General features: G+C 43.9%; 2 protein-coding genes and 1 long non-coding RNA gene across 3 annotated transcripts in view; 2 read left to right on the top strand and 1 right to left on the bottom strand.

Annotated features, from left to right (window-relative positions):
• Positions 1-5,346, top strand: part of Map3k15 (mitogen-activated protein kinase kinase kinase 15) — a 167,553-nt gene extending 162,207 nt beyond the window's left edge. Inside the window, exons 19-22 of the mRNA XM_032889339.1 lie at positions 1,206-1,363; positions 3,678-3,861; positions 4,546-4,711; positions 5,103-5,346. Of these exons, the coding sequence (XP_032745230.1) occupies positions 1,206-1,363; positions 3,678-3,861; positions 4,546-4,711; positions 5,103-5,346 (752 nt within the window). The remainder of the gene's footprint in view (positions 1-1,205; positions 1,364-3,677; positions 3,862-4,545; positions 4,712-5,102) is intronic.
• Positions 5,347-7,782: 2,436 nt separating this feature from the next.
• Positions 7,783-11,353, top strand: LOC116888279. Its single transcript, XR_004386300.1, has 2 exons — positions 7,783-8,054; positions 9,967-11,353. It is a non-coding gene; the product is annotated as an uncharacterized LOC116888279 (long non-coding RNA).
• Pdha1 (pyruvate dehydrogenase E1 subunit alpha 1) lies at positions 10,548-24,547 on the bottom strand. Its single transcript, XM_032889550.1, has 11 exons — positions 24,326-24,547; positions 19,565-19,624; positions 18,571-18,744; positions 17,977-18,103; positions 17,335-17,426; positions 16,538-16,630; positions 15,510-15,665; positions 15,236-15,307; positions 14,491-14,558; positions 12,914-13,022; positions 10,548-12,305 (listed from the first exon to the last, which is right to left on the bottom strand). The coding sequence occupies exons 1-11, from the start codon at positions 24,380-24,382 to the stop codon at positions 12,141-12,143; spliced, it is 1,173 nt and encodes a 390-aa protein (XP_032745441.1). The 5' UTR covers positions 24,383-24,547; the 3' UTR covers positions 10,548-12,140.
• Positions 24,548-26,195: the final 1,648 nt, after the last annotated feature.

The following is a 26,195-nucleotide window of genomic DNA, read 5'->3' as shown; positions in this document are numbered from 1 at the left end:
CATTTTTCCATTCATTCTCCTGGCCCTGTGAACCTCTCTCCTATCTACCCCCATCCTGGATTCTGCTCCCTTTTCCCCTTCTCCTCCCCTTTCCCATCCTGGTCCCTCCTTCCCTCTCCCTTCCTTGATTATTTTTGTTCCCTTTTCTTTTTTTAAATTTCTTATTGGTTATTTTATTTATTTACATTTCAGATGTTATTCCACTTCCCAGTTTCTCTGAAAAACCTATCTCATCCACCTCCCTGCTTCTATGAGGGTGCCCCCCCACCCAACTACCCACACCTCCCTCACCACCCTATCATTCCGCTACACTGGGGCATCCAGACCTCACAGGACCAAGGGCCTCCTCTCCCATTGATGCCAGATAAGGCCATCTTCTGATACATATGGAGCTGGAGCCATGCATGTACTCTTTGGTTGGTGATTTAGTCCCTGGGAGCTCCGGGGGGTCTGGGTGGTTGATATTGTTGTTTTTCCTATGGGGTTTGCAAACCCCTTCAGCTACCTCAGTCCTTGCCCTAGCTTCCCCATTGGGAATGCAAATCAAAACAACCCTGAGATTCTACTTCACACCAGTGAGAATGGCTAAGATCAAAAACTCAGGTGACAGCAGATGCTGGCGAGGATATGGAGAAAGAGGAACATTCCTCCATTGTTGGTGGGATTGCAGACTGGTACAACCATTCTGGAAATCAGTCTGGAGGTTCCTCAGAAAATTGGACATTGTACTACCTGAGGATCCAGCTATACCTCTCTTGGGCATATACTCAAAAGATGCCCCAACATATAACAAGGACACATGCTCCACTATGTTCATAGCAGCCTTATTTATAATAGCGAGAAGCTGGAAAGAACCCAGATGTGCAGCAACCAAAGAATGGCTACAGAAAGCGTGGTCTATTTATACAATAGAATACTAGTCAGCTATTAAAAACAAGGACATCATGAATTTTGCAGGCAAATGGATGGAACTCGAAAATATCCTGAATGAAGTAACCCAGACCCAAAATGCCCTTTTAATGTGAATCATGTTAAAGGAAAGCATATTACATATCACTGGTTAAAAGATGATGCAACCAAATGGTTTTCGCACAAGAGAAGGCTCCGTTTGCCATTATTGAAGCAGTGAAATCCACACACTTAGCCCACTTAAATTTTAAACAATATGGTGTCCCCAAGTCTTTGTTCATTTGTTTTCCACATAGGGACTCTGCAGTACATGGCCCCTGAGATTATTGATCAAGGGCCTCGAGGGTATGGTGCTCCAGCTGATATCTGGTCCTTGGGCTGCACCATCATTGAGATGGCAACCAGCAGGCCTCCATTCCATGAGCTCGGCGAGCCACAAGCAGCCATGTTTAAGGTAAAATATATTTGTTTGCATAGGGGGTTTGGATGTTGAAGCAGAACTCTCCAGATGTGAAACAAAGAATTCTGTCGCTGAAGTTGGGCCCTGGCAGAAGGTTCTCACAGCTTGCTTGCTTTGCATCAGCTGCCCAGACAATTCCAAGGCCAAGATAGAGTCAAGAGTGTTCTTACTTTTTAGTCACAATAGAACATTCAGTGTAAGGGCTGTAATACAGAAACAGTTTCCCTCAGCACACAGTGACTTCAATATAGGCCATGCTAGACCATACCTGTAGCTTCTGTCACGGGTCTTGGGATGTAGAGCAGCTGGTGCTAAGGAAAACATTCTATTTGCTTTCTGATCTGTTGACCTCTTATGATGCTCAGAAAGCACAGGTGACAGCCATGAACGGTATTCATCACAGGACAAAGGTAACTGGCCTGGTCCTCTTCCTGTCTCCTGCTTTTGCTTGGCTAATAAGCTGTACAGACACTTTGGAATGTATTCAGTATTTTTGTGTGGAGTCAGTTGTTATTGCCAAGAAAAGCATAATGAAAGCACTTTTAGTGATGCACTTACGCTGGACATGTTGGCACACTCCTATAATCGAAGCCCTTGAGAGGTAGAGGCTGGATGATCAGAAGTTCAAGGCCATCCTCAGCTACATACTAAGTTTGAGGCCAGCCTGGGGCACAGGAGACGCTTTCTTATACCCACCCCAGCCATCCACTTGCAAGATTCCAGGTGCTACCTACCCACTTTGCCATTTTCACTCAAAGAGCCAGGAGAGGAAGTGCCTCTTCCCACTTAGATTCAGGTCCTGTGCTGCTGGGTACTGCCAACATCTCTTTCCCATTGCTTACGCAAGGGGTGCTACAAATAGTGCCCTGCATTTCAGATCCTGGTGATTGGATTCCATCCAGCATCTAATCTGAGCCTATGTTCAACTATGCAGCGTGGTATCTTGAGAATGAGATGTGCCACTTGGTTAAGAGCTTTGTAGAGGTAAAATCAGAAGGCTTTGTAGTTTCAGAGCTCACTGAGTAGAGCAAGGGAGTAAAAACCAGCCCCCAAGAGAGCTGAGGAGTGGGCAGTGAGCACACATAGGAAAGACAAGAGTGGCTTCTATTGGGAAAGGCACAGCAAGGCAGTGGATAGGATGACCGCTCCTAAAATGGCTGGAGAGCAGCCTCTAATGGGAACAGTTACCTAGGAAGAGGTTATGCAGTTTTCACAGAGGAGTTCTAGGCTGTGATAGGACACCTATCTGGGAACTGAGTCTTGCTCCACTGTGGCTCACAGGGACCTCCTTTAGTAGAGCAGCAATTAGCTGGCAGGAAGAACTGAAGCACCTTGGTCTTGCTAGTCCTAAGAGGAAAGCAATTATCCCCCCCCCCCACCTTAGCCACCACCTTAGCCCGTAGGGAGGAGATCTTATCTGTAGGATGAACAATTTGATTATCTGTGAAGTGGCAGCCTCAGGCTATGCTTGCTTGTAACTTAGAGCTGGAGGCTAAGGGGTGGGGCGAAATAGAGATAGGTAGGGAGAGTGGTGTCTTTAACTAGAAAGATATTATCAACCTTTGAATCTTCTCAGCTGGAGGCTTTCCTACCTTAGAACCACCACCCTCTAGAGCAACCTGGTTTCAATCTATGGGTCTCTACCTACCCCGGGATCCCATACAGATGCTCCACATATCAGATATTTACATAACAATAGCAAAATTACAGTCATGATGTAGCAACAAAAATAATTTTATGATTCAGAGTCACCACAACAGGAGGAACTATATTGTGTTACAGCATTAGGAAGGTTGAGAACCACTGCTCTAGAGGCTTAAAACACAGTTCCTCACAGTTCTGAATTGGCTAATGGTCTTTCAAGGTTTTTCCCAGGTTTACTCATGGGTGTGTCCAACTAGTGGCCTTGCTGAGGCAGGATCATCTGACAGGGCTCTCCTGCAGGGCAGAGGTTACAATGGGGGAGGGATCAGCTACTCTTCCCACAAGGCTGTCTATCCTGGCTCCCTTATGCGTTGGTGGTAGCCAGATTCCAAAAGCAGGCTCTACCAGGCTTTTTAAGGACCAGGTCCAAAAAGCCTCACAGTCTTGCTTTCCTGAGAGCTTCTTGGTCATGGGAAACTAGCTAAGACTTCAGGGAAAGGAAAGGTGACTCCGTTTGTAGATGGGAGGAGCAGAAACATCATAAAACAAAGGGACATCCAAATGCATGTCACCAAGCTTTTCTCATGAGATGGTAGCTTCTATTGAAAGTGCATGTACCTGAATTCACCCAATCCTGACATTGCTAACAATCCCTTCAATGCAGGTAGGGATGTTTAAGATCCACCCTGAAATTCCAGAGGCCCTGTCAGCTGAAGCCAGAGCCTTCATCTTGTCTTGTTTTGAGCCTGACCCTCAGAAACGTGTCACTGCTGCTGACCTTCTCCAAGAAGGGTTCTTAAGGCAGGTGAACAAAGGCAAAAAGAACCGAATTGCTTTCAAGCCTTCAGGTAAGGCCTACCTTAACAGCTGGGGAACACCCCAGGTTTGAGCTTCTCTCATGCTCAGAGAAATCAGGGCTCTGGAGAACCAGGCTTCCTATGCTAGGCCCACTTCTGTGAAGAATAGCAGTAGTCATCCCAGATGTTTGAAGACTTTGCAAACCCAGCCAGTTATCCACCTATCTTCTGATAGACACAGGGAGCATCACTTTCATACTTCCTGTACTTCAAGTACTTCTTTGATGAATGTGAAGAGGAAGGCAAGAGGTCCCTTGTCCGGGGTTTTATAACTTTCCCACACGTAGAAGAACCTGGTGCTTCATTTTTGAAGTCTGACCTGTGTTGATACTGACCTTACTAAAAGGACACACTGGGGAAGTCTGCCTGTGGTTGCTGTCCTGAAGGTTACAAAATCCTACTTGACACATTGACATGTAGTTAAGTCCTGTCTGTGAACTAAGGTTGGCCTCTAAAAGGAAAAGTTTTCCTCTTTTCATTGAGTGGATAAGTCAGAGGCTATAACAGTGTGGCTTTCCAACTCCCTACAGAGCTGAGCCTTCTTGTGAGGTCTACCGCAGCCCTACACTTTCACTAAGATCCTTCCACTAGAGAGTTTACCAGCACTTTAGAGCAGTCCATGGTTAGCAAGCTCTTGTATGGGGGCATGGCCACTCTCTGGTGGTTTCTTCACAGAGGGTGTTCGGAGTGGCACTGGTACTCTGGCTCTGCCTTCATCTGGGGAGCTTATGGGCAGCAGCAGCAGCGAGCATGGTTCAATCTCCCCAGACTCGGATGCCCAACCTGACGCATTCTTTGAGAAGGTCCAGGTGCCCAAACCTCAGCTCAGCCACCTTCTCAGGTACTATCCTTGTCCCGTGACTTCCTGTGGTGGTCCTTCCTCAGTAGCAGAACACTTGCTGAGTCACACAAAGGGGTTTTGCAGGGGAGCAAGGGAGCCAAGAGACCTGTCTTCTGGTTGTCCCTTTGTTCTTCCCTCTCCCTCCCCCTTCCACACTTCCCCTTTCTTGTCTTCTCTCCCTTCCCTCTCTGCCTCCATGTCCTGCTCTTCCCCTTTCCCCTCCCTTGGCCCTTTATGTCATTTCCTCTCTCTGATAAATACCAAGGTGAGTCAAGAAGGAGAAGGATACCACACACACACACCAGCCTTCTTCCACAAATTCTTCTGAATCTTTCCCCAGGGCAGAACATGCCACCCTTCCCACAGGACTGTTGAATGTGTTTTTCTACAGTGTCCCAGATGAAAGCTCAGCCTTAGATGACCGAAGCACAGCCCTACCCCCAGAGGAGAGAGACCCTGGCCTCTTTCTGCTGCGCAAGGACAGTGAGCGCAGAGCCATCCTGTACAGAATCCTTTGGGAGGAACAGAACCAAGTGGCCTCCAACTTGCAGGAGTGTGTGGTCCAGGTACAGGCGGAGGAAAGGCAGATGATAATCCTACCCACTCTGTCCAGTCCAGATCTCCAACAGGTGTAAACAGGGACAACAAAGTGTCCTACATCCTAGTCCATTCTCATAATTGTAGCAATCACTATACTTATTTCCCAACATCCTTGTCTTTCCTGACAAAAAGGGCTTTTTTAGCTTACTGCAGTGTTTCCTGGTATTGGTGGGATGGTGCTGCCCTCTGGTGGAAAACATACCAGATGGCAGCTAAAAGCTGAGAGGCTTGGAGCTCCCTTGGTCCCCCCTTCTCCCCTTATAAGGCCCCCCATATGCAATGGACCTCACCCTATAAGTTACAACCCTCTTGGGGTCACATATCACATATAATATGGATATTTCATAACAGCAGCAGTTAGTTCTGAAGTAGCAACAAAAATAATCTTCAGATTGGGGGACCACAACATGAGGAAGGATATTAAAGGATTGTAGCATTAAGGTTGAGAACTACTGTGCTAAAACCTACACTCAGAAGACAACAGCCACTCTCAGGAGAATGGTTATGGAAGAAAACCAAATTTTAACCAGGTCACAGTAGCAGCAAATGTTATTTTAATGGATAGGAAGGTACTTTGAGGAGAGATTGTCCTGCTGTGAACTCCTTCCTGTAGAGTGGCCAAACAGGAAGTAAGGACCATTCCAATCTGGCATACTGCTGAGGCTTTATGTACACCCCCCTGCCAGGGAAGATCCCCAAAACTTACAGGAAGGATATGGATGGGATTCAGGAAGAGATCCTTACTCAGGAGCTACAACAATTCCATTAGCAAATGGAGTAATTCACCTTCCTAAAATGCATTTGAAATTTCTGCCTCCTCCAACTCATTTCAAATGAAAATGATTTTGTGTGTGTGTGTGTGTGTGTGTGTGTGTTACTAGAGTTCAGAGCTGTTGAGCCTCAGTTGGCTACATCAAACAGATAATTGAACCTATGGGACTTCATCCGTCTCTAGATACAGGTGAAGATGGCAGCCACAATTCAAAAAACTAAAGGTGGACCTGGATTTGACAGTTCATCCATCAACCAGATTCACCTGATTCTGTTTGGATTCCAAGATGCCGTGAGTGCACTATCGGGTCATGGAGATGATGATAGCCAAACCAGTTAACTCACCCTGTTCTGTAGCACCCATTCCTTTTCATTGGTTTACAACCTGAATCCCAAATCTTAGCAGCTCTTTGTAAACATTAAGCACATCGTAAACATCACTTTGTGAAGTATACCAATTGCATTTGAGCATGGAGAGCATGGGATATGGGAAGATGGCATTTGCCAGCACAGTGGCTATACTTTTGCACGTGTCCAGATGTGTTACTCCAGTTTTAAAGCCAAGTCTGATTTATCTTGTTTCATGCTCCCAATATGGTCAATCTGTCATGTCATAGTTGCTCCATAACTGTTCCTTTAATAAACCAGGAGGCCCAGTGACATTGATCCCATTGTGACATTCATCATTTAGAATCCATTGTGACTTCCTAGAGGAAGATTCATTCAGAAGAATGATCCAGGCAGAAATCCAGGGCAGCATAGCAACAATTCATGGCAGTGGTTATAGAAACAAACGAGGATAAGTCTGTTTCTTAAAAGTTAAACAGAATAGACATATGAACTTTGGTGACTTTTTTAGGTCAATAGAATTTTGAGAAACCACTTAATTAGGCCCCACTGGATGTTTGCAATGGACAACATCATTCGCAGAGCTGTGCAGGCTGCAGTTGCCATTCTCTCATTCCAGGTAAGTATTTCTTGCACTCAGAATCTTACTGGGCCGAGGAGTAGTAGCAGCCCTTCAGAGGTCAACAGCTGTTGTTTTGTTTCCATTTTGTTTATACTTCCCCTCAAAGTTAAGTAAATGCTGCCAGATATTTTCTGGGACTGAAAAAGTCTATGATAATATTCACAGTGTCCAAGCCTATTCACTCCCAGGTATAATGGGTAACTATGTACAGATTATACTTTGATCTAGCAGGGAGTCAATGTTTGAAGGCAGGAATCCTCAGTGTGCATGCTCTCATGCTTAACAGAGTTGATAATGGCGATAGATCTTAATATATGTGGGTGCATGCATACGCATGGCCATCCTGGGGAACCAACTCAGGGTCTTGTGTTCTGAAGCACATGCTGTACTTCTCTGAGCTATGCACTCCAAGCCAAATGTGGGGCTTTCTTTTTGAAATGTAGTGCCCAGCTTGCTTCTCCTGTGGTACTCTGGCTGAGGATGGCAGGCTTTAGAACTGTTGCCCCTTCCTCTTGACACTTGGCCCTTGCTGCTCACTTCTGCCTGCTCTCTCAAATGCTCCCTGGAACAGGCACCAAGCAGAGCATTGGCCTGTTTGTCGCATTCATGGCTAGCTGGCCTTTTATATCCTTCATTGTCACTTTCATCTTGTGTAAACTGGGAAGGACGGTATTTACCCTTCAGAGTCCAATCAAGTCCTCTCTTTACTCAGTAGTCCCGTCAGAGAGCAAGCACTGCATTGAATTGCCTTGTTGAGTGCTATTGTGTACCTTGATGTGTTTTCACAGAGCTCCAAGCCCACTTTGAGCCTGCTTCTGAGACTGAAGGGGTAGACAAGGACACAGAAATGGAAAGGGACTATCCCCTGGTAGACCTCCTCAGCCAAGAAGTACATGTGACACCCAGAGGCACCAGACATGGCTCAGTGGCTATCCAGGAGGGCCAGCCCCACCAGCAGGACCCAAGTCTCCAACTGAGCAAGCTCAGGCAAGAGACCAACAGGTCAGGATCTTGCCAACCCTGTACAAGACTTCCTGGTCACTATTGAGAACCACCCCCAATAGAAAATATATATTCACTAAGGCCTCCTTCTTTTCAATGCCAGAAATCAGTACAGTGCCTTGTCACAGATCACACGTAAATCTTCCATATCAAAAACATCTGAGTTTTGTCATCATAATAGAGTCCCTGTCATGGCATGTGGCCCAGCCGTGGGCAGCTGCAGTCTGCCCCCCAAAGAGCAGTTGGAAGAGTAGGGGGCGAAAAAGCACTTTGGAGACAGTGATGTGTCCTGTAGCCCTGTCCTTAAGCCTTCCCAATCATTCGTTAGATTGCCTTTCCAACCTTGTTAGTGCAAATTCGTAATTGCCAATAATCTTTTAAGAAATATTATCCACAGCCACAATAAACTAGGTGGTGATTATTCCAATTGCCACATTTCTGCTTGTGGCAGTGCTGTCTGAATGGGGGAGATTAGGTACTTGGGCACACATTTTGAATGAAAAGATTTTAATCTTATGTTACTAATTTTTAAGACCTAGAACTTTAAATGACCATGATGGCAAAACTCAGATGTAAAATTCCTAGTTTTTCTCTGCAGAAAGGTTGGTGATCATCCAACTCACTATTAAGGTGACTAGCTAATAAGTAACATGGTCTGGCATAAACATGGAAATCATTACCATTAACCACACAGAGGCTCGAGCTACTTAACGAAGGCAGGCAGGGCAGAGGTGAGAAAGGATTTTTGACTTGTTGAATGCTGGTATTTTCGCCTTGTGGTCTTGCTATGATAGAAGTGTCCACCAAAAAAAAGTGACCACAAAACAGTGTTTTCATCCATTTAAATTATATATTATGACTGTGCCTTCTCGGGGCAGCATCAATAAGGTAAGGTAAAGCTTAGTCCTTGAGTCCTTTGTTTACCAACATAAACTAACTAAAAGGACATGCCATGTAGTTAAAATAAACTAATCTTGTTTATTAGATACATGAGCAAACAAAAATAGACCTGTTCCCTTCCAGTGTTAAGGAGCTAGCATGTGGAGATCCAGAAGTCTGAGGCTTAACTGTACAAAGACTTGCCTTTCATGTCCCAGGGAGACCGTGAGTAAGACTGGGTCACAAAATGAGGAAGGCCCTACCTCTGAGACTGAGTAAATTGCTTAAAGAAACAGTGCATGGAAAAGAATGTTCACTTCCTAGGAATTGTTCTAAGGCTTAAATGCTCTACGGGCAAGTCCTGGGTTCTACTTAGAGCAGTAGCAGCATGCCTCCCCAGCTGTTCTCACCAACTACTACTCTCTTGCTTTGGTTCCTAATGAGCTGAGAAAAAGGCTACCTATCCTAGATTCAGCTGCTTTATCTGACTTGATTTTAATAAGCAGGTGGTCCTTCTGGCCAAGTTCTAATGATCAAAAGAGGATTCAGGTTTTGTTCCTGACACATTTTTGAAACTAAACTGTCTTAGTCTACAAAGGCTGCTCTAAAACAAATAATCAAATTTATTTCTCACAGCTCTGCAGATCAAAGTACTGGCAGACATAGTATCCCAGGGTCTGCCTGCTGGTGTATACTGCATATTCATATGCCCTCAAATGGTGTCAAGGCACTAGTTTCCCCTTCTCAAGGCCTTTTAAAATCATTTTAGTAAGAATTTCAGGAGGGATCCAAGTATCAACTCCACTGCAAAATATACCCACACTCTCTCAGTATTGGGTCTTTGCTGTCAAGGAGAAGAAAAACAGTTCTATATGGACAGAAATCTTTAGTCACAACCCACCTGCTTCTCTTTGTGGCCCGACAGTTGAGATTGTCCTTTTTTATTTTATCCAGTATCTAATGTTCAACAAATGTATGAATTGAAAGTGAATACTATATAAATGATAGGTTTCTTGTTTTTTTTTTTTAACAGACTTTGGGAACACTTAGTTCAAAAAGAGAGAGAGTACCAGAATCTTCTTCGGTTAATTCTAGAACAAAAAACTCAAGAATTATATCACCTTCAGTTACAATACAAATGCAATGGTAAGTCACTTTACATTTGCTCCAACATAGGTGTCAAAGAGGGACAAACTACTAAAAATCTGACTTCTGCCTTGAAGACATAAATGGTTGACGTTACCATATACTACAGGAACAGAAATCCTAATGGGTAGGGGCAGAGCTCAGAAGAAAGGACAGGGTAACAAAAGTGTGTTTTGACCTTGATAGTCATTCCACAACTTTGAATCAAAAAGGATGCCTACATTAGACTGCCTCTCAGATCTGCCCCTTCTTGGTAATGAAGAACCAGAAGCTCTGCCACACAATCTTAACACACACTTCTTGGAGTTCCAGTGTAGCTAGGAATCTCCAGCCTGAGATAAGACACCTTAAAGATGAGAACATGCATTCAAGTGAGACTGATAATACCTCAAGGTCCAAACCTACTAAAAGAATCTTCCGTAGTGATGACTGCTCTCCGGAAATGGAAGCCAAGAATTGTAAAAGTATCGGGTCAAACAAGTTTAATTCATTTCCTTTTCACAGCACATTTACATTTCTGTTTGGATACATGATTACATCCACTTTGTTATTTTTGAAGCATTTTATGGTTATACATTACTATACAATAAAACAAAATTGGAATCTTTATAGGTGGAACAGAGAACCCACCACCCCATGACGGACTGGGAACCAACAGAGAGCTTATAGACTGGTTGCAGCTACAAGGAGTGGATGCAAATACAATAGAAAAGGTAAATTTCTAAATCAAAGGATTCCTATGATACTGTTGAAAAGCTGCTTATGTTGTTGAATGTATGTTGAATCTTTCAGATTGTTGAAGAAGATTACACACTTTCTGATATTCTCAATGATATCACTAAGGAAGACCTAAGGTGCCTCAGACTACGGTAAGAGAGCCTGCAAACAATTTAAATAATAAAATGGGGCTTTTTTATGTGAATACTTTTATTTTTAATGCTGGTAGTTTCCCCAATCTTTGAAATTTATCTTTCCTATGTTGTAGCAAGCACAGCTCATTTTCTCAGGGTGGCAAGGCATGAGGTGCCTTTCTTTACATTGTTTAAATGCCCACATCTACCCAGATCACCCAGTGTTCCTATGGTACCATGTCCAGAAAAAGGTGACATACTTTTAAGTTAGAGATTACATTTGAAGAGTAGATGGGTGGCTTCAAGTTTGCTTTTCTTATGAAAATTATTGTTTTGCAGTGGTGGTGTCCTCTGTAGGCTCTGGCATGCAGTGTCCCAGCACAGAAGACAAATGCAGGAGTCCTCACAATAAGCCAAGCTGGGGGAGAATGAGCAAAAAGTACCCTACACCTGCTCATGATTAAAGCTTCTGTTAGTGCACACACAGATCCTGCGTTTACACAGAAAGACCCTTGTTCGTTTCATTCAAGCACGTGTGATTTAGAGCATACTTGTTTATAAACAGGATTGTAAGTAATGTCAACCCTGACCTAGTATTTAAAATGTCAGCATACCTTATAGCAGTTGCTGGAAAGATAAAGCCTAAGTATTTTATAAACCAGTGTAATTACTTAAATGTGAAAAGTTAAAAAGTGTGCCTTGGAATGGGAGTACAATTTTGTTTTTGTTAAATGTCTAAATGGACAAAATTAAATTATTTTACCTTTGAAGTGACTGAAGTACCCTTATTTTAAAACACATGATTATATATAGCCTTTGATCAAAGACATAATGGTCAGTGCCAAACAGCCTCCACAATTCATGGTGACCATACACTTCTAACCTGTGCTTTGCATTAATCCCAGCATGCCTCCACAAGGTCATTCAAAGCTATGATCACATCACCAAATGGCAGAGTTGTTCCTTTTAGTAACTGACCTAGGACATGATGAAGGAAGGTTATAAACTGCATTACCCATCTCCAATCCTATACACTCTTATTCACATGAATACACCGAATACAACAATGTACAAACTGCATGCAATTTTACTCTCCCTTAATTTACATGTTTTCAAGACTTTTGTTGTCTGGGTATTTCCTGTCAAAGTTGAGAGCACAAAGAGTTTCTTACAACGGATGAGAAACGCCCATCCATCTAATAGTCTCCCATTAACTGACTGACTTAAACTTGATCCACTGGTTGGCACCACGAACTTCGAAGGGAGGGTCACTGCTGTAGATATGATAGCCTAGCTCCTCCAATGGCGGCTCTGGATCAGCCGTGGCAAACTGGGCAGCATCCTCGATTTCTTTCCTCACTTCCACATCAATCTCCTAAACAGCAGATTACAAGGCAAGAGATTTTCAATCAAGGGCAGTTTTGGAACCAACTAGAATGTCTGGTAGTAATATTATTACTACCAACAATAGTGTATGAATTAAAAATGAAAAGCATAGTTTTAGGACAAAGGGAGAAACAAAGTTTCTGTATGAATGTGATTGGTCACTTCAGAAGTGAGTTTGTAACTCTTAATTGTCTGGAGGCCAGAGCTGATGTCAAGTATCGTCTTCCATTGCTCTCCACCTTATGTGTTATGAGTCAATATTCTCTATCGTTGAGGGTTGGCCAGCGTGCTCCAAGAATTGGCTTCTCTCTATCAGGGCTAGGGTTGTACACATGCACCGGTGTGCCCATTTTATGTGAGTACTGGGAATCCAGATTCCAATCCCCATGCTTATGCAGCAGGCACTTTACTAAGCCATCCCCCCTTGCCCTGTAACTCTTCATTCTCAGCAGGAGGACCAAAATGGAGCCTGTGAGACTTCAGGGCACTTTCTGAGTTTGAAAAACCTCAACTCTCTGGCCATCTGAGGGTGACAGTATGTGAGGAGTGAAACTGGTCATAGTACCCAACTTTAAAAACCTCCAAGAGCAACTGTACCTTTAATTCTTCAACACTTGCAAGATTGCTGTTCACCATCCTATCCTTGAGAAGCATAATAGGGTCACTCTTACTTCTTACTTCCTGGATTTCTTCTCGAGTGCGATAACTGTGGAGGAAGGAGATGCAGTGAGTGACAGACCCATAAAAATAAAGCCCATGAACCAGACAGCTGAATGAAGTATAGGAGTGTTATTGAAAGAGAGAAACAAGTTAATAGTGATACCATGTCACTGTGGGAATAGCAGGGTGGCAGGCTGTTAGGCATCTTTTATAGAAGATGTATTGGTCATCTGTATTTGTCAGGCTCTGGCAGAGCCTCTCAGGGGACAGCTATATCAGGCTCCTGTCAGCAAGCACTTGTTGGCATCAGCAATAGTGACTGGGTTTAGTGACTGCAGCCAACCATCAAGACTGAGCAGGGGAAGTCGAATAGAGGAGTTAGGAGAAGGACTGAAGCAGCTGAAGGGGTTTGCAACCCATAGGAAGAACAATATCAACCAACCAAAACCCCACGGAGCTCCCAGGACTAAACCACCAACCAAAGAGTACACATGGAGAGACCCATGGCTCCAGCTGCATATGTAGCAGAGTATGGACTTGTCGGGTAATGGGAGGAGAGGCCCTTGGTCCTATCAAGGCTTGATGTCCCAATGCAGAGGAATGCCAGGGTAGGAGGGGGGCATGGGATAGGAGGTTTCTAGAGGAGAAACCAGGAAAGGGTATAACATTTGAAATGTAAATAAAATAGCCAATAAAAAGAAAGTTATTCCCTCTAACTTGGGGCTTCTCTGGCATTCTGATAAGGCCCAAGTTTTGATTTGCTTCTTTGATCTGGAAGACAGACCTATCCCTTCTACCTCTTTAGCCTCACATTTTTACATTGATGGGGCAAATGGGGGCTGGCAGTTGTGATAATTACAGGTTCTGAAGCATCACAATAATTCCTACCAATAAGGAAGTATTTCTATGCCTTGCTTAGTGCTTCTCCACTAAGACCCCAAAAGCAGGGTTCTATGGTTGGGCAGTTGCTACACAAAATCCACCTGACTGTAAAATTAGTTCTCTGCCTTCCCTCAGTCCATTTCATAAAGACTAAACTTTAAACTCACTTCTTTCTACTGTGTATGTCAAGCCTTCTAATTCCAAATTGCATGTTAGAGTTAAGTGAAAAGGACAACTTAAACTTCCCATGTGGCAGTTAGCCTTGCTCCCTATCAGTGAGATTTTCAAACCCCAGTCCTCTTCAGGTAGAACATGCCATGTCTGAATTTGGGGGTAATGCCTAAACTAAATGACTCCCAGAATAATTCTCTATCACAGACCTGCCTTACATTCAGTTCGACACTATAATTTTGTCACATAATGCTCTTTTTAAAATTACTGCTCATGCTGGAACCCATAGGATACACTGCGGGGATCTTCAGGCTGCTTTTAGATCAACCACTTGATGCCAACAAACTGCAATTTTATCCCGTTGCGAAAGCCCAGGGGGCCGTACTCTGCCATTTTACTTGAGTAGCCCAAAGCCTGCCCACCCACTATGGAAACAACACTCAGATTCCTCATGACCCTACCTGACTCCAGGGTCACTCATACTATGTCCATGGTAGCGGTAAGTCTGTAGCTCCATCAGGATGGGCCCCTAAAACAAACCCATAAACGATTAAGACTATGGGAATGGGTGCCAACATCATTGGCCTCAAATGGAGACACCCCCACTGACATTCAATACATCCTTATCCGCCTACGTATGTGTATCAACTCAGTTGTCAAGAGTTTACGAGTTCATTCTTAACACCTATTTATCCCATATTTCATCCTTCTCAATTTTACCAAAAGTAAATTACAGGGGCAAGTTTTCTGGGTTTAGAAGAATGGATTAAACTTTGCTATTTGATCCTCCTTTTTAGCGAGTCTTACCGTTGCCTTTTTGCTCTGTGCCATGCACTGACAGGCAAAGCAGCAAGCCAGGTTATACCTGAATGCCTATTAAGTTAAAGTAGCATGGGAGGGATGCCAAGTTTGATCATCCAAGGGGCTCATGACTAACGGAGGGATGGGAACATAGGATTAACCTAATCAAACAGCAAAACAATATCAAGTTGATGTCAAAGTGAAGACAAGAGGCCAAGGAACAAGAATAGAGTGTTTACCAGGTGAGCCACCAAGACTATGCTACCTCATTGGACTTTGTCTTAGAGAGCTCATTGCCCCAGGATAGTTCTAACAGCTAGCTGAAGAGGCTTCGTTGAACTTTGAGATAAATGTCATTATAAACGTATAGCCTTAAAAAGCCTATGAAAAGATTTCCGGTCTTACCTTACCAGACCTGCAGTAGGCAGCTGCAAACTTCGTTGCCTCTCGAACACACAAGATATCCATTCCATCTACCTGTTAACAAAGGTGGAAGGGGGCAGAATGTAACTGAACTGTCCAAACCTATTTCACCTTACTTGTGGTACTAGAGAATGGAATCCAGGGCCTCACACATGCTAGGCAAGTTTTCAGCCACTGAGCCAGACCTCTTGGCCTCCCATTCAACTTTTATATGACAGGGTACCTATAGTCCTGTCTTTACAATAAGGGACCTTACCCTCAGTCCAGGAATGAAATCTCCTCTTTTGTAGTAATCCGTGCTGGCTGCTGCTCTCTCAACAGATGTGCCCATGCCATAGCGGTTATTCTCACAGATGAAAATACAAGGTAATTTCCACAAAGCTGCCATATTGTAAGCTTCAAATATCTGACCCTGAAAGTATTTAATAAAATGTTCCAGTGGTTGAGTTTGCTCACTTCTCTAGATCGTTCCCATTCCTAACACAGAAAGCTTGTGCAAAGGCTGAGAGAGACTTTATAACCAAGTTTTTAGTGGGGAGAGAAAGGAGCATGTGCTGGCCGGGGTAGGGAGATTCGGCAGACAATTGTATGACTGGTATACATTTGGGGGGGCTGTGTACTAATAGTCTACAGGCTACACTATAAAGAACGTGGAGAACCACTGAGCTACCCATTACTTTTATACTCAGAGTGAACCAGCAGCATCTGACATTCAGCGTCTAGGCCATGCCTCACTAAGTACCATCCAGAGAATGGTGATTTAATGAGACCAAGACAAGCTGAGCCAAGAAACCAAGAGTCAAGGTGAATGTGCCATTGCTCTGGAGTGCGCAAGAGTAAGAGTCTATATTTACAAGTGGGGCAGGACAGCTGTTCAAAGCACACCCTGCTCTTATGGAAGACCCAGGTTCCAGCTCACAACCATCTTTAACCCCAGCTCCAGGGGAATCTTCTGACCTATTGGCGCTAGGCAGACACGCAGTACACAAACATACATACAGGAAAGACAACCACATGCATAAAAATTGATATTTTTAAAAAAAAGTTTTTAAAAGTCTCCCACCACAGAACATGTGTGCAAAACATTAATGGAGAGGATCTTCCTCACAGAAATGAGCCCCTAGAAGGCTCTGGTAAACCACGTCAAGAGGTAAAGTCTCTCAGATGGCCATAAAACCAAATGTGAGTCTGTCACATGGAGTGTCATTTCAACAAACAATATACCATGTCTGTAAATGTCCAAATATGACTAGTCACAGCTTGGAAATTCAGAGATGCACGTACCTGGTTAGCAGCACCATCACCATATAATGTCAAACAGACCTCATCTTTGCCATTGTACTTGCAGGCCAGAGCAATTCCTGCACCCAGGGGCACCTAACAACCAGGAAAGGACCCAGTAGAAATAATCAGTTATAATGCTCTTAAATTTCAACTCCTGGAGAGACTCCGGGAGCTAAACTAGTGCTGTACCTCTCCATTCCCCACCTGTCAGTGTTCACCTACCAGGTTATTTTCAAGAAAGCATAACTACTATATTGTTTCAACAAGAGCTAACATTTGTGCACCCAAAGATTTAATTACTGATCCTAACAAGGTAAAAGTGGAAACTAAGTATATTATATACAATAAAAATCTACCGCATTGGGTATTGTATGCTGTTAATGTTTGACCTCTCATTGATAAGAATGAGGACTCCTTAATGAAAGTTAGGCTTTCATTTTGATTAGGCTGTCAGTCTAACAGACCCTTTCTTGAGTTGGGCCTTAGTGTTAGCATTATCTAGGAGCAGGTCAGAGAGTGAGGTGAGGAGCGATTCATTTTACTGAACTATAGTGAGGTGAAGGGATGGCTTTACTGCTATAGGCTCTTACTCATGAAACAGCAAAAGAACCAACTTTATTTAAATCACTACCCAAATCTTCCTATTAATGAATGAATCGGGAGAATTAAGTGTTTAAAGACAAACCAAACTCCCGAATCTTATTGAAGTCCTTCAACAGAGCAGTTCTCTGGGGTAAAGAAATTCCTGAAGACACAGGCCAGGACCAAATCTACTGAAGCACTGCTCTTCCTCCTACCTGAGCTCCAACGATACCATTGCCGCCATAGAAGTTCTTGGCGTACATGTGCATTGATCCGCCTTTCCCCTTAGCACATCCTCCTCTTCGTCCTAGAAAAGGCAGCACATACCCATGTGTGAAAAACCAGCCATGCAGAATCCAATTGTCTTGACCCTTCAGGAAAACATACTCCTTTGTCTCCCTGTCTGATAAGGAACGTTAGACTAAACCTCCTCTCTAATCACCCACTCTCAATATTAGCACATAGTTTTGACATTGGCTTTGGAGGGAATAAAACAGACCTGACTTCTACACTAGTAGACTAAATAATAATAGGACTCAAAAATGTCACAAGAAAGAGGAATATGAAATAGCTTTCTAGAATCTGTCGGCATATTACAAAAGCACTTCACCAATTTACTGTCTCTACTAGACTTCTGCTGGCATTTTTAGTGCCACATTCGCACTGTGCAGGGCTACGATTTTTCAATTTCACCTAAGGGGTCAGATAGCCTCATAAATGGTTTCCCTCAAAGGTACAAAATGCCAAACCAGAAAACTCGTTTTAATTTTTTCTTTACCACTCATAATGCTTAGCAACTTAGTGGGAGCATACCAGAGTCCTCCCCTCCCCTCACTATCTCCTCTCTGTCCACAAACCTGTTAGTTCTGCAAGAATTGCTCGGACAGGCAGGCCCCGAGTGAAGGTGAAGCCATGGGCTCGATAGGCAGTGATGAGATGGTCCGTGGGGTTTATGCCAGCCTCCAGGCCCACACAGCAGGCTTCCTGTAGTAAAGGAAGAACCAGGAAACGATGCCATTTTCACTTTTGAATAAAAAGTTTATTAGAATCAAAATTTAAAAAAAAAAAAGCCATAGAGGTAGTAAATCCTGCTACTAGTAACCCAAAATACAAAGTAGACGGTAAGGTCCAAACCAGAAACCAGAACAATCCACGAATGTGCTGTTTCCTTTAGTGTGGACAGAGTTTTAAAAATAACCCACTAGTAGATAGAATGTAATGAAAACCAAAGAAGCCTTAGTTCTGTTTCCATATGCCCACTGACGCACCCGTCACCACACATACACACAGGGTGGCACACGTGTACCTCACACAAGTTAAAAACAAGTAAATAATTGTTTTTTAAATGTTAAAAGGATAGGATGAAGGAGAAGCAAAAGAAAGAGATGGGGGGGGGGAGAGAAGGAAGCAACCTTGAATAACATGGCTGTAATAACAAATCTGTCACTTACCTGACCATCACACAAGTGACAGAAACCACGAATAATTTTCTGCTTATACAGCTGATCCGCCTTCAGCTCCATCCGGCGCACCGTCTGCATCATCCTGTAGTACTTGAGCCCATCCTCTCTGGTGAGCACTGTGGTGACTGGAGGGCCCTCTTCTAGACGATGAAGGTCACATTTCTGAAGTGGAGTAAGATGGTCACCCTTCAGTTACTACCCCACAGATACTGCTGACTCGTTCTCAGCTCCAACTCTCCCAGCAGACGACTTAAACAACAGCGAAGACATGCAGGCCTCGGAAGTGCTTCAAGCACTCTGGAAGCAGAGGCAGGTGGCCTTATGAGTTCGAGGCCAGCCTAGTCGTCTATGGACTTCAAGGACAGCTAGGGCTACACAGAGAAACCTTATCTTGAAAAACCCAAGGGAGGGAGGGAAGGGAGGAAAGGGGAAGGAAGGATAATGTGTGATAGCATACACCTTATGATCTTATCACTTGAAAGGTGACTACAGGATCAAGAGTTCAAGGTTATCCCTTTGCTACATAATTTGGGACTAAGGCTCCACGAGACCTTGGGATAAAATGAAGTGAAATAAGAACAGTGGTTCAAAATGCTTCCGAGTCCTTAAATGTATGGTCATTAATGTTTCACTGAAGCACACCCCATACCACGCCTGTATCCAACCTTTGGCTCAAGAAGGGCCATGTGCCGGGACAGCTATGGGGGGGGGGCAACCCAACACACTTGTAGATGACAACATGTCAGAATCTCAAGAGTTGGACACCATAACCAGAGTACATTTTTAAAGCCTATCTCCCTTAAACTACTAGCAACTACAGTAGTTGCTCAATTTCTCCGAACTTCTGGTTCTGGAAATATCTGCCAGAAAAGTGACCGCACCCTCAAAGCACCAATATCAAAATCCTCCCCCTTGAAGGTGAAACTGCATCGAGCTGCATGTGTTCAAAAACTAGTAACCAATAAAGCGCGGCACCTCTTACCTTAATCTCAAATGTAGCATCATTTGCGAAATTACGGGAAGCTACCAGCACTCTGCTTGCCTAGAAAACAAAAACGTGCAAAGTCACTATTTTTGTTTTTTACTGTCAAGAGCAAGTCATTACAATCATGAACCCATGCCGACAGCATGGGTTTAAAACACAGCCATATCATTATCTGAAGGCAAAAGTGAGAGTGGCAAACACTAAACACTTCTGCTTTGTTTTCAGAGAAATCACAGTGAAAATAATTAACTACCAGCCAAACTTGAGAAAACACACGTGGGCTTTGGAAAGGTCCCTTTGCAAAGTACTTGGAATAAAACTATCCATTAATCCCCATCTAAATCAAACTGCTTTTCTATGATACACACCCATAAAGGGGGAAAAAAAACCTACTCAAAGTATGAGATAAATACCTGAATGAGAAACACCATGTTAATAATGCTGGTTAACAGTGGACTTGGGACAACCATTCTACAACAGGAACAGCCTAAATCTTGAGAAAGTTTCTCTAAGCCCCAGAAGGGAAGAAAGGTTTCTCAAAACAGTGTTCCCTTCTTGATGTTTCAGTGGCTGTCACTGCTTACAGTTAGTGGCTCCTTTCTACATTCACAACTTAATAAACCTTTGAACAACATTCTAGGTAGTGGCTAAGGTTCACTTAGGACATGAAAGAATTATTCAACTTTAGCCACTTCCTGCCACATTTGCACATACTTGCAGGCAAACTAGCAGAGTTTCTTTTCCTGGAGAATTGAAACATATTCACTAGATCCCATTAAAAAAGGTTTAATACTTAACACATTTTGTAGTTCTGGGTTTGACCTTGCTGAGGGTTAAGCTCAGCCTGCCCCATATACCTCCAAGTGTAGGAGCCAACAGGAGGGAGTGTTTGGTCTACTGATATCTCTTGTGCTTTTTCCATTGCCTCCTCCTCCCAAGGCTGGAATGAGCGGCATGCAGCACCTTCCACTTACCGATGCCAGCAGATAGTCTTAGACCCTCAGTAGAAGCCTGAAACCCCCTCAAATACTCAGTGCTATGTGCGAGCACTGTGATTCCAAGGTAGCTGACCTGATGATCATCAAAGCTGGCTCTCGGGGCTGTACAACTGGGGAGCTGAGAATACAGAGCGGATACCTGACAGAAGGGACGATTATATCCTAACCTGGAGTGCAAGACTTCATCATTCTAGTCAGCACACAGGGTAACACTCATGAATTCTTTCTGGAACTTTCCATTGAGTATCTTCAGACCACCGGTAACAGAAAATAGGAAAATTTGCAAAGTCAAAGACACAAAGTGGGAAGGGGCACACTTTGGCAACTACTATACTACCATCTGACAAAGTCACAAAGACAAGGGCACACTTACCCAAGGGAAAATCGAAATACTAGTAACGGATGCTGCGGTTAAATCAGAGGAAGAGACAATGTGTAAACATATCCATGTTTGTGCTATTTTCACCAGTTAAGACTATTTTTCAGAGCCAGAAATGTTGTATTGCAAAATACAATTTTTAGGTACAACTACAGAAACTAATTTAGGGAACAATCTACAGCAGAGATCAAACTAACCAGGCATTAGTAGGAGAAAAAGGTAAGTTCTTTCTCAAAGGTAAGCTTATAGAGCTCATGATGTGATGGCTCCCTATCACCAGAGTGGTAGCGGAAGGGGTGGGGGTGGGTGGGTTTAAGGACAGCCTGGTCTACAGAGCCAGGCTACACAAGGAAACCATCTCTCAGAAAACCAAATAACAAGAACTAACTTTAAATGGGATTCCAGTCGGGTTTTCTTTTCTTGGGAGCGGGGGTTGCTGGGAATTGAACACAGGACTTCACATTGCTAACTGCACAACACGCTCTCCCTCTGAGCTACATTTCAGCCCCTGAGGAAATTCCTCTCATGAAGATTTTCAACAATCTATTCAAGAAAATGGAAATTTCTAAGTCTAAATTATTCAAGTGACGGAGTAAAAGTAAAGAAGTCTCAGAATGTACCAACATGAATTAAAAACCTTGCCTAATAATATGCAGACAAAAAAAATCAGTAAAAATCTCACAAAAGAAAGTCTAACAAATACAGGGGATAGTGAAAAGGCAAAAGAAAAAATTAAATCGTGGTTTCGTCTTACAGACTCTGAAAGCTTTCTTTCAACCTCCGGTTAAAAGGAAAGCACTTCTGTAAACCATTTCAAAGTCTCACATCCAAAAGTGTGAAGACTCCCAGGCAACCTTTTAGCCTGAGGGAAATCTCCATGTTTCCCTAATTTTTAAGGGCAAAAACAACTAACAGAATAAAAGGCCGGAAAGGTACAAAGCACACCGAGGCCTCAGCGGAAGATAAGGGGATTAACTTTAGGCAGATCACTGCAGTCATCAAAGAGCAAGTGTCTAGCCCCATCCCCCCTCCGAGTATCCCCTGGGCTAGCACAGCTCTCATTACACAAGACTGGCTGGCCACTGCTCACTTGTAAGCAGTGCTAATTTGCAAGTATTTTTTGCAAGACTTAAATTCTAAAGTCTTTTCACAAGTATAACAAGAAAAACAAACTCTTGAGCTATTTTGTGTTACACGCAGAAATTAAGAAATCTGCAATTACTTAGAATTGCAAATGATAGATACTCAGTCTACTCTTGAGATTAAAGGTGAAACTTAAATTCGAAACATTTGGAAAGGCTTCGAGAATGGCTCCTTAATTACCAGGTAACAATGACTATAGTTACAAAGAAAACTAGCAGCCAGGCGTGGTGCTGCATTCACTGATCCCAGCACCCGGGCAGTGTACGGATCTCCCGATTAGAAAACCAGCCTACTCCCAACACGGCAAGTCCCAAAACCTGCCTGAAAGCTGCAATGAGACCCTTACATAAAGACAGAACATACGAGACAAAGACAAAAAGCAACCTACTTCTATTCCGCCTTGGCATGCCACACAAAGATTTTAAGGCAAGCATTGGGAGGTAGAGAAAGGCAACATCTGAGTCCCAGGCCAATAGAGATACAAAAGTGAAAGATCTTGTCTCAAAAATTTTTTCTTTAAATTAAAAAGCTAGCTACTAGAGATGTTAGACCACAATAAGAAGTGAGAAAAATAACCGAATACCTCCTATGGTATGAGTTTGACTCTAGAATCTTTTTTTCCTGCCGTAAAGTGAATATAAATCAAATGGTACACGACTTTCAGACAAAGCAACGCAGCATCTAAGATTAGCTTCTAGTATCCACCTTAAGAGTTAAGGGTGTTCCTAGCTTAATACCCTCTATACTCCAAAAGGGGAGCACATGTCTTCAAAGCAGAAGGTATTTGATTTCAGATTCTAATTCAACTTGTAGAAACTTTGATTCTAGTAAGAGCTGTTTTTTTTTTCCTTTCCACGGAGGGGAACAAAGCTGCTTTTAGTTTTCAATTTTACTTCATGTCCAGTCCCCAAGCTATAAACCAATTTCCCTTCAACTAACAATTTTTGCAAACAAGAAAATTGTTCAAACCAATTGAAAGGTGATGATGCAGTGAAGACCCTGGCCAAATTCGGGGCACATGCTAAGCGTTCAATACATGTTGGCTATGACATAGCCATATACAAAGACATGTTAAGAATCGTGCTTTGCTACCCGTTCAGATTCAAACACGAATACGGCATTTTACTCAATCAAGCGGTATTTTTCCATTACTTAATGGAATTCCTAGAGAAGCACACTTCCGACCTTTCCACAACCTCCCCAAACTAAGCAGAATTGCATCGAATCCTGAAGAAATCAATAAAACCAGAATTACAAGTCAAAGCCTGAGAGGGCAGTTACACCAAGAGAAAGCAACCTCTGTATGGCTAGAGGTCAAAATGCTAAAAGCTTAGGTATTAGACAGCCTTAAAGCCGGGCCATAACTCTTAACCTCTAATCTCAACCCTCCGAAAACCATTGCTGTTTTCTTTTGCTACTTTGAACTCTAAGCCTCTGTGTGTTTAAGGAGTAAAGGCGGCTTCCTCTGGGTTATTCTCGATTGCTCGAAAATTGACTGCCAAGAAAAAGTTCGGACGAGCAGGGAGTGGAGGAAGTTTGTTTTCCGTGAACCTGACCCCTCTGAACCTTCCTCAGAACAGAACACAGGTGATCTACAAATGCTCACCCAGCTGGATGCCCGGACTTGCCAGGTGCCAGGCAAAAGGGCTGGCATACGGGCCGCTGGCCAACTCAACCCCATAAGGCGGCGTCCACGCTATCTCCATTATAGAGACGAGGAAACTGGGCCCTGGGACTTTTTTTTTTCTTTTTTTTTTAGTCTCTTTGCCTCTTGATGGTACTTGGCAGACTCAAGACTAGTAAACGATGAAGTCGGAGTACGCACGAAACCTCCGACTCCCGGGACTGGGAGCTCTTTATTTCGTCTTACGTGGCCTCTTAGCCAAGAGCAATGACATGAAGGAGAGTGGAAGTCATCCGAGTCGAGAGGTTGGAGCGAACCCAAGCTCCGCCTCTCAGTGCCCCGTAAGCAACGGGCAGTTGTGGGGCGCTGCTGGGGAGCCGACGTGAAGCTCCGCCAGCGGGGATTGGGGGTAGGCAATGGACCGGGCCCGTTCTCAAGCCGCTCCAACCCGGGCCAGTGGCGACGCGTACCGCGGGGAAAGCCCTCCCGAGCTCCTTAGCTCACCCCCAGCACCTAGCTCTGCGCTCCAGAGGGGGCCCCGGCCCGCCCTCTTCCTGCCCCGCCTCAAGCGGGCTCCAGCCCCACCCCAGCCTCCCAGGATCAGGCGACCTCACCGGCTTCTGCGCAGCGCCTGCCAACACGCGGGACACAGCGGCAAGCATCTTCCTCATGGAGCGCAGCAGACTGACGCGGCAGCCGCGGCACCCAGGCACTCAAAAGGAGTGATTCGGGCGTCCCCAAGTCTCCTTGAGGCGCCCGGAGTCGAAGCCACGCCCTAAACGCAGTGACGGAGTCGGAACGGCATCACACGCCGCGCCAGTCTGTAGACCAACCAGAATGATTGCGGGCAATGGCTACACCCATCTGAGGAACATGAGTCCGCCCATTAATTAACTAAAGATGAGAGTGGGGCACCTGGCTTTGGGGTGAGGCGCGGGAGTCCTAGGAGCGCCTGCGTGAGGAAGAGTGTCAGGAGGCCTCTCCTTCCTCTTACACTCAGTACCACAGATCAGCGAAGAAGGGGTGAAGGCAGGTCCTGCTGTTTGCCCAGTTGGGCGGGTGGTACAGCCTTGGCAGCCTTATTCCAGTATACAGAAAAGCCGTGGTGCCAGGGCCAGAAAGACAGACCATCTGGTTTCTAGAAATGGTCCTGCCACTAATTTGTCTTTAAAAAAAAATTACATGGCCCTTGCAAAATGTTGCCCTGGTTGACTTGGGTGAGAATAACAAAAATAGATTTAACAGTTAAATGTTGGATGTTGCTGGGTGTGGTGGCACATGCCGGTCATTCCTTCTCTAGGGAGTCTGAGGTAAGATGATAGCCAGAGTTGAGTTAGAGGCCAGGCTGGCTATTTAGTTCAAGACAAGCTTGGAATACTTAGCGAGACTATCTCCAAAAAGAAAAACAAGTAAATAAAAGCAAATATTAAGAGTTGACCATAGACATCCAAGAATTGAGCTTTATCGCTTATTCTTTGATTTTCCGTTAGCTTGCTTCTTTTCATGAAGGACTCAGTTATAGACAAGTAGTTCATCTGTCCTTTATGTTTGGGAAAAGGCAGAATCCTCTATCCCCCATGTTGTTGTTACCCAAACACTATAAAGATTAGGACACAAGACTTTATGAGAACAAGGGAAATGTGCAAATAATGATTTCTCAGGTTGGACTGTGTTAGCCACAGTGCAAGTGTTTCTGTTGCCTTGACCAGTTAACTTCAAAGAATCGCTGGATCAGAGAAACAGAGGACATTTGGCTTTTCCACTCAAATGTCCAGCGTGGATTAGCCAGGTAGCATTTCTATGAGGTCACTTGGAAACCCCGGATAAAAAGTACTCTAATACAAATATTAGATGATCTCCATGGTCCGTGCACCATGGAAGGAGAAAGTGCCCGAATGGTTTTACAAGGTCCATCATATGCTTCTGCTGATTTTTACCTCTCCCTGGAACTGCAGCTTGGTCACCTGCTCTGTGCTGTTCTGTCATCCACAGAGGATGAAGGATGAAATGAGTGCTGTAGTGATACGTTATAACCCACAGGAAAGAAATAGCCAGAAATCCTTCACAAATACATAACTGAATAAGAGAAAGGAGCAACATTTCCTTACAATGGAATTTCAATTTTTTATTGTAAAGGAATGCTGAAGACAATAGGGCCAGCCATCGGGGCTGGAGAGGCAGACAGGAGGCTCCTTGGCGCTTGCTTGGCAATCAGTCGAGCTGAAGTAATCACCAGAATAAGTAAGAGAGCCTGCCTCAAAAATATTCGATGAAGAGTAACCGAGGAAGACACCTGACATTACCCTTTGACCTCCACATACATGTGCACACACAAATATACACAGACTGGCTGGCAATCACCACTTCGAAAGACACAGTCACCATTGTAGACAGAAATAATCAATAGAAGCTAAAACATGGCAGAAAAAAAAATGAGAAACAAGACTTTTTCATTAATATCTTCCAATAAGAAATTTATCATTA

The sequence above is a fragment of the Rattus rattus genome, chromosome X (assembly GCF_011064425.1).
Source record: "Rattus rattus isolate New Zealand chromosome X, Rrattus_CSIRO_v1, whole genome shotgun sequence".
Lineage (NCBI taxonomy): Eukaryota > Metazoa > Chordata > Mammalia > Rodentia > Muridae > Rattus > Rattus rattus.
This window is presented reverse-complemented; position numbering and strand designations above follow the sequence as displayed.

Coding starts and splice junctions, on each gene's coding strand:
- Pdha1 (XM_032889550.1), bottom strand. CDS start 24,382: ATGAGGAAGATGCTTGCCGCTGTGTCCCGCGTGTTGGCAGGCGCTGCG. Junction 18,745..19,564: donor ATGCTACATTTGAGATTAAG/GTAAGAGGTGCC, acceptor ACTCCACTTCAG/AAATGTGACCTTCATCGTCT. Junction 13,023..14,490: donor ATGAGTGACCCTGGAGTCAG/GTAGGGTCATGA, acceptor CTTCCTCCACAG/TTATCGCACTCGAGAAGAAA.